Source organism: Balaenoptera borealis (genome assembly GCF_965194805.1).
Source record: "Balaenoptera borealis genome assembly, chromosome: 14".
Classification (NCBI taxonomy): Eukaryota; Metazoa; Chordata; class Mammalia; order Artiodactyla; family Balaenopteridae; genus Balaenoptera; species Balaenoptera borealis.
In genome coordinates this window covers 83,918,336-83,931,864 of record NC_138875.1, presented here as the reverse complement: position 1 = coordinate 83,931,864, position 13,529 = coordinate 83,918,336, and the positions used below count along the sequence as shown (strand labels likewise).

General features: G+C 46.7%; 1 protein-coding gene and 1 long non-coding RNA gene across 4 annotated transcripts in view; one reads left to right on the top strand and one right to left on the bottom strand.

Moving 5' to 3' along the window:
- Positions 1-4,099, bottom strand: part of TMEM120B (transmembrane protein 120B) — a 47,680-nt gene extending 43,581 nt beyond the window's left edge. For 2 of the 3 annotated variants that reach the window (XM_082355995.1, XM_082355997.1), the window contains exon 1: positions 3,905-4,097. In XM_082355995.1, the coding sequence (XP_082212121.1) occupies positions 3,905-3,973 (69 nt within the window). In that variant the 5' untranslated portion in view covers positions 3,974-4,097. Of the gene's footprint in view, positions 1-3,904 lie in introns of all 3 variants that reach the window. The other variant, XM_082355996.1, reaches the window with a different exon arrangement.
- A 20-nt stretch (positions 4,100-4,119) lies between these two features.
- On the top strand, positions 4,120-7,489 carry LOC309611482. Its single transcript, XR_014234548.1, has 3 exons — positions 4,120-4,247; positions 7,043-7,124; positions 7,382-7,489. It is a non-coding gene; the product is annotated as an uncharacterized lncRNA (long non-coding RNA).
- Positions 7,490-13,529: the final 6,040 nt, after the last annotated feature.

Here is a 13,529-nt window from a genome sequence, read left to right as displayed (position 1 = left end):
AGACTGTTGAGAATGAAGCTGACATAGAGGAAACATACACATACTCACACATATAGACATCATTGAAGCACCTGGATCCAGCCTTGCCTGAAGCCATTTCCCACTGGACTTCCCACTACATGAGCCAATCAAACATTTTTTTTGTTTGTTTTTTGGCTTAAAGCTGGTTCAACTGGGTTTCTGCCACTTACTACTAAGAATCCTTACTAACGCATCATGTTAAAGCACCGTACAAATGAAATGAGCTCCCACAAGTCCAAAAGTTTCCTTCTAGAGCCAAGGGTCTCAGGATACTGTTGGAGCCCACTGTGTTAGGAACCCAAAAAGTATCTGATGAATACAGCAGGCCTGGGTTCAAATTCTGGCTCCTCGAGTTTCAAGTTACTTAACATCTCTTAGCCTCACTCTCATCTATAAAGCCAGGCTGTCGTTCAGATTAAATGGAATAATCCATGTATCATACAGTCAGCTCTTATCGTTGCTGCTATTATTGTCAGGCTTTGTTTTCTAGATAAAGAAAAGCTCAGAGAGGCGGCTTGCTAAAGGTCAGATGCTAGACAGTGGCAGAGTTCAGGCCTGAACCTAGGAATCCTGACTCCCTGTCTGGAGTTCTTTCCGTACAATCCACTTCTAGGGAAAGAGGCCCAGAAGGCAATGCAAGATGGGAGAGAAACAAAAGAGTACCCAGGGCACAGACCTGCCTTGGGTAGTGGTTAAGAGTATACAGACTCTGTCACAGATATAGAAAACAAACTTACGGTTACCAGGGGATGGGGGGGGAGGGATAAATTGGGAGACTGGGACTGACATATACACACTACTATATATAAAATAGATAACTAATAAGAACCTGCTATATAGCACAGGGAACTCTACTCAATACTCTGTAACAGCCTATATGGGAAAGGAATCTTAAAAAAAAAAAAAAAAGAGTGGATATACATATATGTATAACTGATTCACTTTGCTGTACACCTGAAACTAACACAACATTGTAAATCAGCTGTACTCTGATAAAAATTAAAAAAAAAAAAAATAGAGTATAGACTCTGATGTTCAACGCCTGGGTTTGAATCCTGAATCCAGTACTCATAAGCCGTGTGATTTGGGGTATATTTTTCACTCTGTAAGATGGGTATAACAGGATCTATTTCACAGGGGTTTTTTGGGGGTTTTTTTTTTAATAGGGTTTTAATAAAATAATACTTATCTTCCTGCTTCCACCCTGTCCGTCTCATGTCTATTCTATACACAGCAGCCAGAGGGATGCCCGGTTCATTGGTAACAAAAGCCAAAAATCTTACAATGGCCTACCAGGCCCCTGCATTTCTGTGAGGTCAGGGTTAGGGAAAGGCCTCTTCGGGCCACCTCCTTCCTGGGTGCAGAGGGACGAGGTCAGGTTTCCAGAGAGGCAAGACAGGAAATGCTCATTAAATCACCTGCCACCACATCTGTAAGTGACCTTCTGTGGTCACACCACAGGCCACAGGGCCAAACACGCACTGGTCTCAGACTGATGCGCAATTCACCGGCACGGCCGAAACCGCAACCAGGCAAAACCAAAGTCCTCGCGGTGACTCGACCTTGCCCCTGAGTCCAGAGAGGCCCTGGCAGATGCAAATCACAGGCAAAAGAAAACAGATCCTTTCCTCTAGAAAGTCCCAGAGATTAGGACTTTTTAGGGGTGGGGAGGAATTCCAAATACCTTTCAAATCCCCTAGGATCTGAAATTAGATTTCCTCTTTCCTCCCTTCACTGGAAAAAGGGAAGAAGAGGTAAAACACAGAGATATTATACATCATCCCAAGAAAGACAGAATCAGAGAGATATGAACATGAAACCCACAAATCTCAGATTCTGAGGCAGATATAGGCAAATTAAGATAGGGTGGAATTTTCTGATGGAAAAAAAAAGACCCTTCCTATTGTTAACCTCACCCACCTGCCCACCTGTTGTGACCTCCCTGTTCCCCAACAAATGTCTCATATCTGAAAGTCCACCCAACACATACATAATGACAACATATACCCTACTTATTATATGCGTATTTCCAGAGACTTTCATCTCAGGAGTTCAGAGCTCTCACATTTATTATGGGGGTTGGGGGGGGCGGTGAGAAGTCAGACCTAGTCCAGTCCAGTTCCCCCACTGCCGAAGACGTGAGCAAGGGACATCACGGTTTCCACCCGGTCAGCCTTTCTACAACCCTTGCTGTGCACCAGGGGACAAAATCCAGGGTTAATTCCCAATTCCTCTCTGTCCCTCACACACCTGAGCCCCAGAGACACCAAGTAATAACATAACAACAAATCAAACGTCTCCTTTACAGCCTCCTCCTGCCAAGACTAGCTATCTAATTGCTGTTAATTGCATTAATTGCACAGCTCTGAAGTGTTAAGACTCCTCCTCCTCCTAGTCTAAAGCAGGGCCAGGGAAAGGAATTATGAACAACAAAAGCTCCACACAGCAAAACTCTCCTCCCACTCCCGACCCTAATACCCTCCATGGTTCCACAGCTGGACATGACCTGAGAGCCTAGCAGGACAAAGCGTTAAGAAATAGCTGAGTCTTCTCGATGGCAGTGGAGCCAGAAGGGTCCCCTGGGAACTGAGTGGGCCCTAAGCCCTGGGCCTGAAGGAAAGGGCACAAACCCACACATGCTGGACAGGCCAAGAAAAAGTACCCTTCTGGTTCTGGAACCTTACTCTGTGCTCGTGCCTCAAAAAGCACCCGCCTTCCTGCTCAGTCTCTCCAGCAACCCTCTCTCTATTCATCTGGACCTACGACATCATATCTAGAAAGACCCATCACAGACACCCTTGCCAATCTCCCCTCCCCTCCTCTGGACACAGTAAGAGGCCAACCAAACTGCAGACAAGAGCTACATGGACAGAGAAAATGTCATTGCTCCAGCTGAGCACAGGAAGGAGCGGGCTGGAGTGTTCCATGTGATTTAAGGCAAACAGAGCCCAACTCTGGAGAAAACAGACACAAGCCGGTAGCTCGGGAGGGGACAGCCTCATCTCCAAAAATGGTCCAGGCATCCCTCCTGGCCAACCCTAAGGTTTCCTGAGGCGTCTTTAGTCACCAAGGTAGGTAGCTGAGGCCTGTGCGAACCTCCTGTCAGAAACAACTCTCCCTGCCAGGCCCGCGCAGCGGCAATGCCCTTCTCTCGAGGGGCCTCTTACACCCGCCCTCACCCCACCCAGTGTAAGGCTCTGGGCCAAATGGGTGAGGGCTGGGAGCAGCGTCTATCACTAAAGGAGGCAGCCCAGCTGTCACAAGTGACAGATGTCATCCACAACGCCAAACTCGGCCTGCAGCAGCGTCGGAGAGGCGGGCACAGACAGAGGAGCCCCAAAGACTGAGAACAGGGGTCTCTAACCGCTAAGCAAAGTCTACGGGTTCAAGGTGAACGGCTCCCAAGCACGTCTCTCTGGAGCGCAGAGGACAGGGCTGGCCCGCCAGAGCAAAGGAGGAGTGGCGCTGCCGAAAGCTGGAGGGCGGCGGCGGGGTCCGGGAGACCCCTGAGGAGGCGGGCGCTGGGCTTTCTCTTTGAGTCCCCAAACATACCTGTCCCCTCCGGCCTCCCCCACAGGGACACGCCTGGAACTTCCCCTCAGACGCCACAGACCAACTTTCTGCAGCGAAGGAGGTGCGCGGAGCAAAGAGCCGGCGCGAGGGCGGGGGAAATGGGGAGCTTCGACTCGGCGCCCCAAGGGGATGAAGAACTGAAATACTGGGAGATGGGACGGGGCTGGCCCGCGCGAACCACCAGCCCCCAGGGCCTAGCCAGGGGCAACCTCTGGGCCCTAATGGTTCCTACCGCCCGGGCTGGGCAAGCAGGAAGGGGAATACCCTGCACATCAGGTAGCAGTTTCAGGACTAGGTGGCCCGGTCCTACCTGCAGTTCCTGGAATTCTCCCTCCAGCTCGTGCCACTCGCGCTCACAACGCTCCAGTTGGCTGGCCATGGTGCAGTGGTGCGAGGCGGCGGCGGTTGCTCCTGCAGCGTGGCGCGGCCGGCCACCAGCACCCCACGCCTGTCCGCTCGCCGGCCGCCTTCCGAGGCACCAGCTGTTCCTGCGCAGCGGGAGCCACGCGCGCACCTGACGTCACAGCCCCGGCCCTGGTGCCCGCCCCACCCCTCGCCGGGAGTCAGGCCCTGCGCATGCGCACGCTCCGCCCCGGCTCCGCCCTCGCGTGCCGGGCGCCTGCCGGGGGATTGCTGAAGCTTTGCAGCACTTGGTAGGGTCTACTGCTGCCCTCACCTTGGGAATGCTTCTGCGCCTCCAGAATCTCTCTCGCCTAATTTGGGTGGGGAACTTGTCCGCAAACCGCATTTGTAGAGCTTATTTTACTCAGATTGTGTGTATTGGGGGTGTCTGGGGTCGGGAGGTAGAAGGGAGATTGCGGGGAGGGAGCATTGCCTTAACTGAGCCAAAGCCAACGACGGCCTGAAATGCCAGAACTGACGTTCACCATCCAGCAAGGTCGCCGGGCAGGGCGGGGAAGCGCAGAGAGCGCCCTGTCATCTCACATGGTCATTATTTACTTAAGCCAATACATCCTAGATCCTGCCTTCTAAGACTCTAGGTGACTCTCTTGACAGCTGTTTCTGTCGCTCAAATGACACAACCACCTCAATGCTAATTGAATCTAAATTCCCTCACCTCCCGGGCGTGGTCCTGCAAGATCTATCCCTGCCTAGTTTTCGAGTCACATCTCCTATCTCATCCCTCTCGATAAGTACTCTCCAGCCACGGTTTTTGTTTGTTTTTTCTTCCTGCCCTTGCATGGAATATTCTTCCCTCTAAATCTTCATATGCTTGCCTTTTTCTCATCATTCTAGCCTTAGTTCAAATGACACCTGTATTAGTTTCCTAGGGCTGCCCTAATTACAAACTGGGTTAAGTACCACAAACTGGGTGGCTTGAACAACAGAAATGTATTCTCTCACAGTTCTGGAGGCTTGAAGTGAGAAATCAAGGAGTCAGCAAGATCGTACTCCCTCTGAGACTCTGAGTAGAATCTTCTCTTGTTCTTCATAGCTTATGGTGGTGGTGGTCAACCCTCAGCATTCTTTGGCTTGCTGCACCCCTCCAATCTCTGCCTCTGTTTTACATGGCGTCTTTCCCTACGTGCTTGTCTCTGTGTGTCCTCTCCTCTTATAAGGACACCAGTCTCCTTGGATTAAGGGCCCACCCTACTCCAGCATGAACTCATCTCAGTTTAACTAATTACATCTGCAAAAACCTAGTTCCAAATAAGGTCACATTCTGAGGGAGTGAGTATTAGAACTTCAACATATCTTTCTGTGGGACAAAATTCAACCTGGAACAACACCTCTAAAAAAAAAAAACTGTTCCTGAACACCCAAAGGGTCATGCCTCCTCCGAGTCACTTACATTTCACCTGCTTTATTTCCTTCATACAACTTACCATTATATGAAAGTGTTTGTCTCCATGTTGGTTGCATGTTTCCCTCCATGGGTATATAATATAATCTACATGAGATCTTAGGGATCTTGTCTCTGTTTTGGTCATCATTGGATCCCTAAAGCACACAGTAGGCCCTCAATAAATATTTGTTGAAGGAATAGACATTAAAGATCATCTACTGCAGAGGTTCTCAACTTTTGGGGTTCATAGACCCCTCTGAGAACTCTGAATGGGGAAAATGCACAAGAGCACACGGAGAAATATTTGCAGTTCTTATTTGAGGTGTGAAAAAGAGCGTGACTTACTCAAGATTCCCAGCTAATTAATGACCAACTTTGATTTATGATTCTCATCTCTGGGGGTTGGGGCTTCAACATATCTTTTTGGGAGACAATTTAACCCATAACAACACTTCTCAAAAAGGGTGAAACAGGATTTGTTTGCAAGCCTGGTTATTGTTGACTGGATGTCAGATGTTGTGAAGTCTACCTTATTGCCTTCTTCCACCTCCCTTTTTCTCCTTCTCCTCCTCCCCCTCCTCCTCCTTTTGTATTTTAGTAGTTCTAAAAAATATTCTTGAGCTTTATATTGGATGTGGTTATTTGGAAACCATTTGATCCTTTTGAATCTTGCTTTTTTTTTGGCTGCGTTGGGTCTTCGTTGCTGCACGCAGGCTTTCTCTAGTTGTGGTGAGCGGGGGCTACTCTTCGTTGCGGTGCGTGGGCTTCTCATTGCGGTGGCTTCTCTTGTTGCAGAGCATGGGCTCTAGGCACGCAGGCTCAGTAGTTGTGGCGCACGGGCTTCGTTGCTCTGCGGCACGTGGGAACTTCCCGGATCAGGGCTCGAACCTGTGTCCCCTGCATTGGCAGGCGGATTCTTAACCATTGCGCCACCAGGGAAGCCCTGAATCTTGCTTTTAACATTTACCTGGGACCAAAAGAGTGCTCAGTCTGGAGCTAATTTTTCTCCACTACTGAGGTAAGACCAGTGCCCACGAATCATGAAGTTTTCCAGTCTGGCTGGTGCAGGAGCAGACTGTATTCCTGGGCCTGTGTAGGTGCCACACACTCTTACCTCTAGTCATTTCAGGTAGCTCTTTTCCTGGCCTCCGGTAGTTGTACTTGCAAGGGCAGGTTGACCAGGGCTCAGCTGATCCTAGAGGGGACTCTTTGCAGACCTCTGGATTCTCCATGTGCAGCTGTCTCCTCTCTAGAATTCTAACCTCCTTGGTTTCCCTGGACCCTCAGCTCTGTCCTCTCAACTCAGGGGGTCTGCCAGGCTCCACCTGGGGTCCCCCTGCCCTGTACCATGGCCTGGAAACTCTCTCAAGACAATAAGCTGGGGGACTTCCCTGGCAGTCCAGTGGTTAAGACTCCATGCTTCCAATGCAGGGGGTGCGGGTTCGATTCCTGGTTGGAGAACTAGGATCCCACATAATGCATGGTGCAGCCAAAAAAAAAGAAAATAAGCTGGGCAATCACAGGGCTAACCCCACTTGTTTCCTGTGTCTCAGGGATCACCGTCCTCCACTGACTGATGTCCAGTGTCTTGAAAAAACACATCATTTCATATTTATTTTCTCCATTTTTTTGTTGTTTCAGGTGAGAAAGTAAATCTCGTCCATATTACTGCATCTTGGCCAGCAGAAGTCAGCATGATGCAGTTGAGATTCAGATGATTATTGTATGTTTCCGTAATTCATTGCTTTTTCCTTTGCTGAGTGTATTTCATTGTATGGATGGATCCATTTGTTTATCCGTTCACCAGCTGAGGGAACTTTGGGATGTTTCCAGTTTGGCTGGATTATAAACAGAAGTTTTTAAATTAAGTTTTTAAATATAGAAGTTTTAAATGTAAGTTTTTAAATGTAAATTTTTTTTAATTAAGAAAAAGATGACAGTTTCATATAAAAATCCAGACTTTTACTTTCTCTTGAAAAGTGGAAAGACCTGGCCAGGGCTTCCCTGGTGGCGCAGTGGTTGAGAATCTGCCTGCCAATGCAGGGGACACGGGTTCGAGCCCTGGTCTGGGAGGATCCCGCATCCCGCATCCCGCATCCCGCATGCCGCGGAGCAACTGGGCCCGTGAGCCACAACTGCTGAGCCTGCGCGTCGGGAGCCTGCGCGTCTGGAGCCTGTGCTCCGCAAAAAGAGAGGCCGAGATAGTGAGAGGCCCGCGCACCGCGATGAAGAGTGGCCCCCGCTTGCCACAACTAGAGAAAGCCTTCGCACAGAAACGAAGACCCAACACAGTCATAAATAAATAAATAAATAAATTTTAAAAATAATCTGTTAAAAAAAGACCTGGCCACACTGGGCTCATGTTCGTGCTCGGCAATGGGCTGGACCAGAGGAACACATGTCCCCTTCACAGGAGGCTCGCCAGCTGCCACAGTCCCCTCCAGGCTCAGTTGTACTGCCCCAGCCTACTTCATGTAGGCTGGAGACAGCTGAGCTTGAGACTCCTGATACAATGTGTCATGAAGCTTGCAAAACCAGATAAATCACTCACTTGGTGAAAAAGCAGAAAATAGTTTTTAATTGGGGTTAGTAGAATCAAAAAGGAAATCCAGGGCCTTGAAGGATGAATTAAACGTCACCAAGCAGAGGATTTGGGAAGATGATCCCCCTTTGCCTATGCTTGCAGCCGCTCAATCCTGGGCTGAAGAGGCTGGCCTTGCCCCCCAGGGAGAGCTAGGCAGATGTACCTTCTCTGCAAGCTGGCCAGCGGTCAGGTTGCAAATCTTAGGGACCGTTCTTTGTGGGGTCAGGACTTTACGTGCATTATTCACAAGCCTTTCTGTAGATGGCACGGGCTGGCCACCCCCATCAGTGTAGCTGCTTAGGTGCCAGAAGTATCAGATCTTACCTGGCTGCCACCCTGTCCCGGTTTCTGCCCAAAGAGCTTTCAGACTCACTCATCAGCTTCCTGGGGCTGGATCTGCCTCTTCTTAGGGATTTTGACCATGATAGGTGAGAATGTGCATTGCAAGATTCCTCCCCCACCCCCTCCCCACACCACCAGGGGGAAATCTCTCCTATTTGCTTATTTTAAGGCACTCTACTTAGGGACCTACCAGCCGCAGAATTTGCTCAGTCAGCTGGGGAGAGTCATAAGAGTAGCAAATGGGAATTCCCTGGTGGTCCAGTAGTTAGGACTTGGTGCTTTCACTGCCCAGGGCTAGGGTTCAATCCCTGGTCTGGGAACTAAGATCCCACAAGCCTCGTGGCGTGGCCAAAGAAAAAAGGAACACAGAGCACCTACTATGTGCTTGGTGTTCTTCTATGCACTTTATGTATATGTATTAATACATTATGTATATGTATAATGCACGACGACCTTATGAGGAAGGACCTTTATTATCCCTATTCGACAGGTAAGTACTCTAAGGCATGGTTTCTCCAGCTTTCAGTGTGCTTTAAGCCACCTCCTGGAGATCTTGTTAAAATGCAGATTGGGATTCAGTAGGTTCTAGGAAGGACCCGAGATTCTGTAATTCTACAGGCTCCCAGCCAATACTACTGGTCCAAGGACCACACTTGAAATAGCAAGAGTTCAAGGTACAGAGAGGTGAAAGAACTTTCCCCAGCTCATCCAGCTACTGGTAGCTGTGTTACTTATGCACTGCAGGATGCCAAGAGCCTATTCTAAAATAAGAGCAGCTGCCCAGGGAGAAGTGAAAATTCCAGGGACTTTTCCTTCGTCTGCTTCCCACAAACGCCCTTGCTCAAAATAGTCCCCCCTCCCAAAAAAAAAGTCCCCAAGATTGTAAAAAGCAATTTGTGCAAAGATGGTTATAGCAGCATTTTTCAGGTCAGCCACACACTGGAAGCATCCCAAGTGCCCCACAAGAGGGAAACAGTTAAGTAAGCTGTAGTCTGTCTTGGGAATTCCCTGGCGGTCCAGTGGTTAGGACTCAGCGCTTTCACTGCGGTGGCCCGGGTTCAATCCCTGGTTGGGGAACTAAGACCCCGCACGGTACGAGGTGCAGCCAAAAAATTAAAAAACAGAAAAAAAAAAAAAGCTATAACCTGTCTATTTCATGTAATGCTATATGGCTGTTAAAAATCATTATGGGAACTAAATGGATACCTTTAAACAGGTACATTAAAGCATGTTAAGTAAAAAAGTAGAGCTCCAAATAATGTATATACACTGATTAAAGTTATATGATCATTCGTGTACCCTGAAAGAGATTGGGTGAATTTAGTATAACAGAAATAGTCCAGCATATGGTGGGAGGGAAGAAGGAAAGAAGGGAATTGAAAGAATTTCTCTTCCAATAAATAATATTGGGGCAAGTGAAAAAAAAAATAGTCCATCATATAAACTGATGGAATTTTCTTTTTTCTGTTAAAATTTAAAGTAATTTTTAAAAGAAAACAAACCAACAAAAATTTATTGGTGGCACTAAATAGAGCAGTTTTGATAGAGGGAAAACGTAGAGGCAAAAGGGTTTTAAAAGTAGTCTGAACACAGTAGATTAAACCCAGTTGTTTTTTTTTTTTGCATTTTTGAATTTTATTTTATTTTTTATACAGCAGGTTCTTATTAGTTATCCATTTTATACATATTAGTGTATATATGTCAATCCCAATCTCCCAATTCATCACACCACCCCCCCCCCCGATAATCTTTTTTCCTGAAATGTTGTTCAGGTGTTTGATAGAAATTTTAAACCCCTATCTTTCTGTTCACAGGTTTATAATGTAAACAGTATTATCTATTAAAATTTATTTGTTTAATATTTACTCTCCAGGTATCAAAATGTCCTTTATGTCCTTATTCAGTTATTTGCATTACTGGGCCTACCTGGGACTGTAAAGTCCTGGCTGGCTGGGGCTGTGTGATTTACTAGTCGACAGACCTGAGTTCAAATCCCAGCAATGCCACTTGCCAGATGTGTGACCCTGAGTACATAATTCGCCTTCTCTGTAAATTGGGGGTTGCTCTGTAGGATTGTTGTGAGGACTAAATGAGATGATATAGGTAAAGTGCCTGATATGTAAGCACCAGAAAGCACTAACGTTATATATTTGGGTTTTAAAAAAACAAACATTTTATTTTGGGATACTTTTTTTTTTGGCTGTGCCGCATAGCATGTGGGATTTTAGTTCCCCAACCAGGGATCAAACCCGTGCCCCCTGCAGTGGAAGCACAGAGTCTTTTTTTTTTTCCTTTTTAAATATTTATTTATTTGGCCGCGCTGGGTCTTAGTTGCGGCATGTGGGATCTAGTTTCCTGACCAGGGATCAGACCCGGGCCCCCTGCATTGGGAGTGCAGAGTCTTAACCACTCACTGGACCAGCAGGGAAGTCCTGGGGTACTTTTTTTTTGTTTTTTTTTTTAATTTTATTTATTTTTGGCTGCGCTGGGTCTTTGTTGCTGCACGCGGGCTTTCTCTAGTTGCGGTGAGCGGGGGCTACTCTTCATTGCGGTGCACAGGCTTCTCACTGCAGCAGCTTCTCTTGTTGCAGAGCTTGGGCTCTAGGCGCGCAGGCTTCAATAGTTGTGGCACATGGGCTCAGTAGTTGTGGCTCGTGGTCTCTAGAGTGCAGGCTCAGTAGCTGTGGTGCACGGGCTTAGTTGCTCCGTGGCATGTGGGATCTTCCCGGACCAGGGATTGAACCCGTGTCCCCTGCATTGGCAGGCGGATTCTTAACCACTGCACCACCAGGGAAGTCCCTATTTTTCCCATTCTGTGTGTTGATTTATATATATATACTTTTTAACTTATCCAGAAAATCTCAAACTTAAAGGAAAGTTGCAAGTACAGTACAAATAACTTATTTTTCAAACCCATTCAGCGTAGATTGCTCATCCAGTTCACCCCATCACTCCTGAATACTTTAGTGGGCATTTCCCACAATAAAGAACATTCTCCTAATCAACCAAAGTACAATCATCAAAATCAAGAAATTAACACTGATACATTACTCCTGATCTTCCCAGACCGGGGCTCGAACCAGGTAAGCATTCCTGGTTCCTTCCAGTGGAGAATGGCATTTAGAAACCAAGTTGGTTTTTTTAATTAATATATTTATTTATTTGGCTGCGCCAGGTCTTAGTTGTGGCATGCGGGATCTAGGTCCCTGACCAGGGATCAAACCTAGGCCCCCTGCAATGGGAGCGCAGAGTCTTAACTGCTGGACCACCAGGGGAAGTCCCACCAAGTTTGTTTTGTTTTGTTTTTTGTTTTTGGCTGAGCCATGCAGGATCTTAGTTCCCTGACCAGGGATTGAACCCAGGCCCTTGGCAGTGAAAGCGTGGAGTCCTACCCACTGGACCACCAGGAAATTCCCTAGAAACCAAGTTCTGGGTATTAGATGTGTGTGTTCATCACTACGGGATGTCACTATTCTCTTCTCTCTGAGGACAGATCTAGGGACTGTATTTATATATTATGCATGTATATATGTACACATTTACACCTCTATTTATAACTCTATTTATAAATATTGAAAACCATGACTTCACACCAATATCCAATTCCAATCCACAGAGTTCATTCTAGTTTGTCCCTTTCCAGATTCACTATTCCCCTCTCCAGCAGTGGGAAACCTGGCTCCTGTCATCCTTAATATATTTACTTATCTGATCATTCCTCCTCATATGTAACCAATCTCCCATGGCCACCACCATCCTGTCCCCAGTCCTGAGGCCAACGTTGCCCCAAATAAATCTTTTATTTTTAAAATTATTTATTTATTTATTTGGCTGCACCAGGTCTTAGTTGCGGCGTGCGGGATCTAGTTCCCTGACCAGGGATTGAACCCCGGCCCCCTGCATTGGGAGCGCGGCATCTTAACCACTAGACCACCAGGGAAGTCCCCCAAATAAGTGTATCTTAATGAGAAGGATAAGCACGTTGATCTCTTTCTTTGGCTTGGTGTCCAGATTAAAACGTCTTTTTTTCTTATGTGAAAACTTACCCAACCTCCAGTGGCTGTTATCAAAGAGATGTGAGTGGAAGGAAGTGCTTGATAAAGATTTAGAAACTGAACACTTCTTAAGTCGTCTCAAAAGCCATCTAAGAAAATTAGAGGAATGTATTTATTATTAGACATCTTTGCTGTCCTCATTTGTTGCAGACACAAAAAGCCCTATATCCTGGGTCCCAGCCAGCCCTGTTATTTTGGAGGCCCTCTATCAAGCAACAGGGAGAAAACATCCAGTGTCTTCGATGCATTTGAAGAATTAGGTCTGACAGTTCCCTAATGAAGCCATATTTACCAGGTTCTTTTGTATAATGGTGGATATTGGAGGAAGATTGTAGGTAGTGGGAAATTCACCAAAATGTTTTCCAGTCACCAGGGGAAGTGTTGGCTGCTTTTTGGTTTTGGTTTGGTTTGCTTTTGAGCCTGAAAGACTAAATCTTATTTAATTGCGCCACCTGCTGGCAACTTCACAGAATTTCTTTTTCTTCCAACAAAAGGCAAAAATCAACAAAAGATTTATTCACAAATAGCCTTTTTTCTTTCACCTGAAAAACTATTACTCACAGAGCTGGGGTGGTGGAAATATGTCAACATTCTTCATCTTTAGTTAAAAAAAAAAATTTGCTTTTGACGTTTTCAACAATGAGACTATTACCTTTTTATGGTGACATATAATGTATACAGAAACATGCATAAATTGTATATGTACAGTTTAAATAGTAATCATAAAGAGAATCTGTGTGACTAAGACCCAGGTCAAGAATAAGACATTGCCAACAACAACAACAAAAAGAAGACATTGCCATCACCTTAGATAACCCCAGACCCCTCTTCCCTGATCCTAACCTTCTCCCTCCCTTCCCCTAAGGTAACCACTATCCTGATTTGGGGGATAATCATTTGAGCATGAATTACTTTTAAGCAGAAAACAACTAAAGTATTAAGTTTAAAAAATAACGTAGGGCCTTCCCTGGTGGTGCAGTGGTTAAGAATCCGCCTGCCAATGCAGGGGACATGGGTTCGAGCCCTGGGCTGGGAAGATCCCACATGCAGCGGAGCAACTAAGCCCGTGCGCCACAACTACTGGGCCTGAGCTCTAGAGCCCGCAAGCCACAACTACTGAGCCCGCATGCCACAATTACTGAAGCCT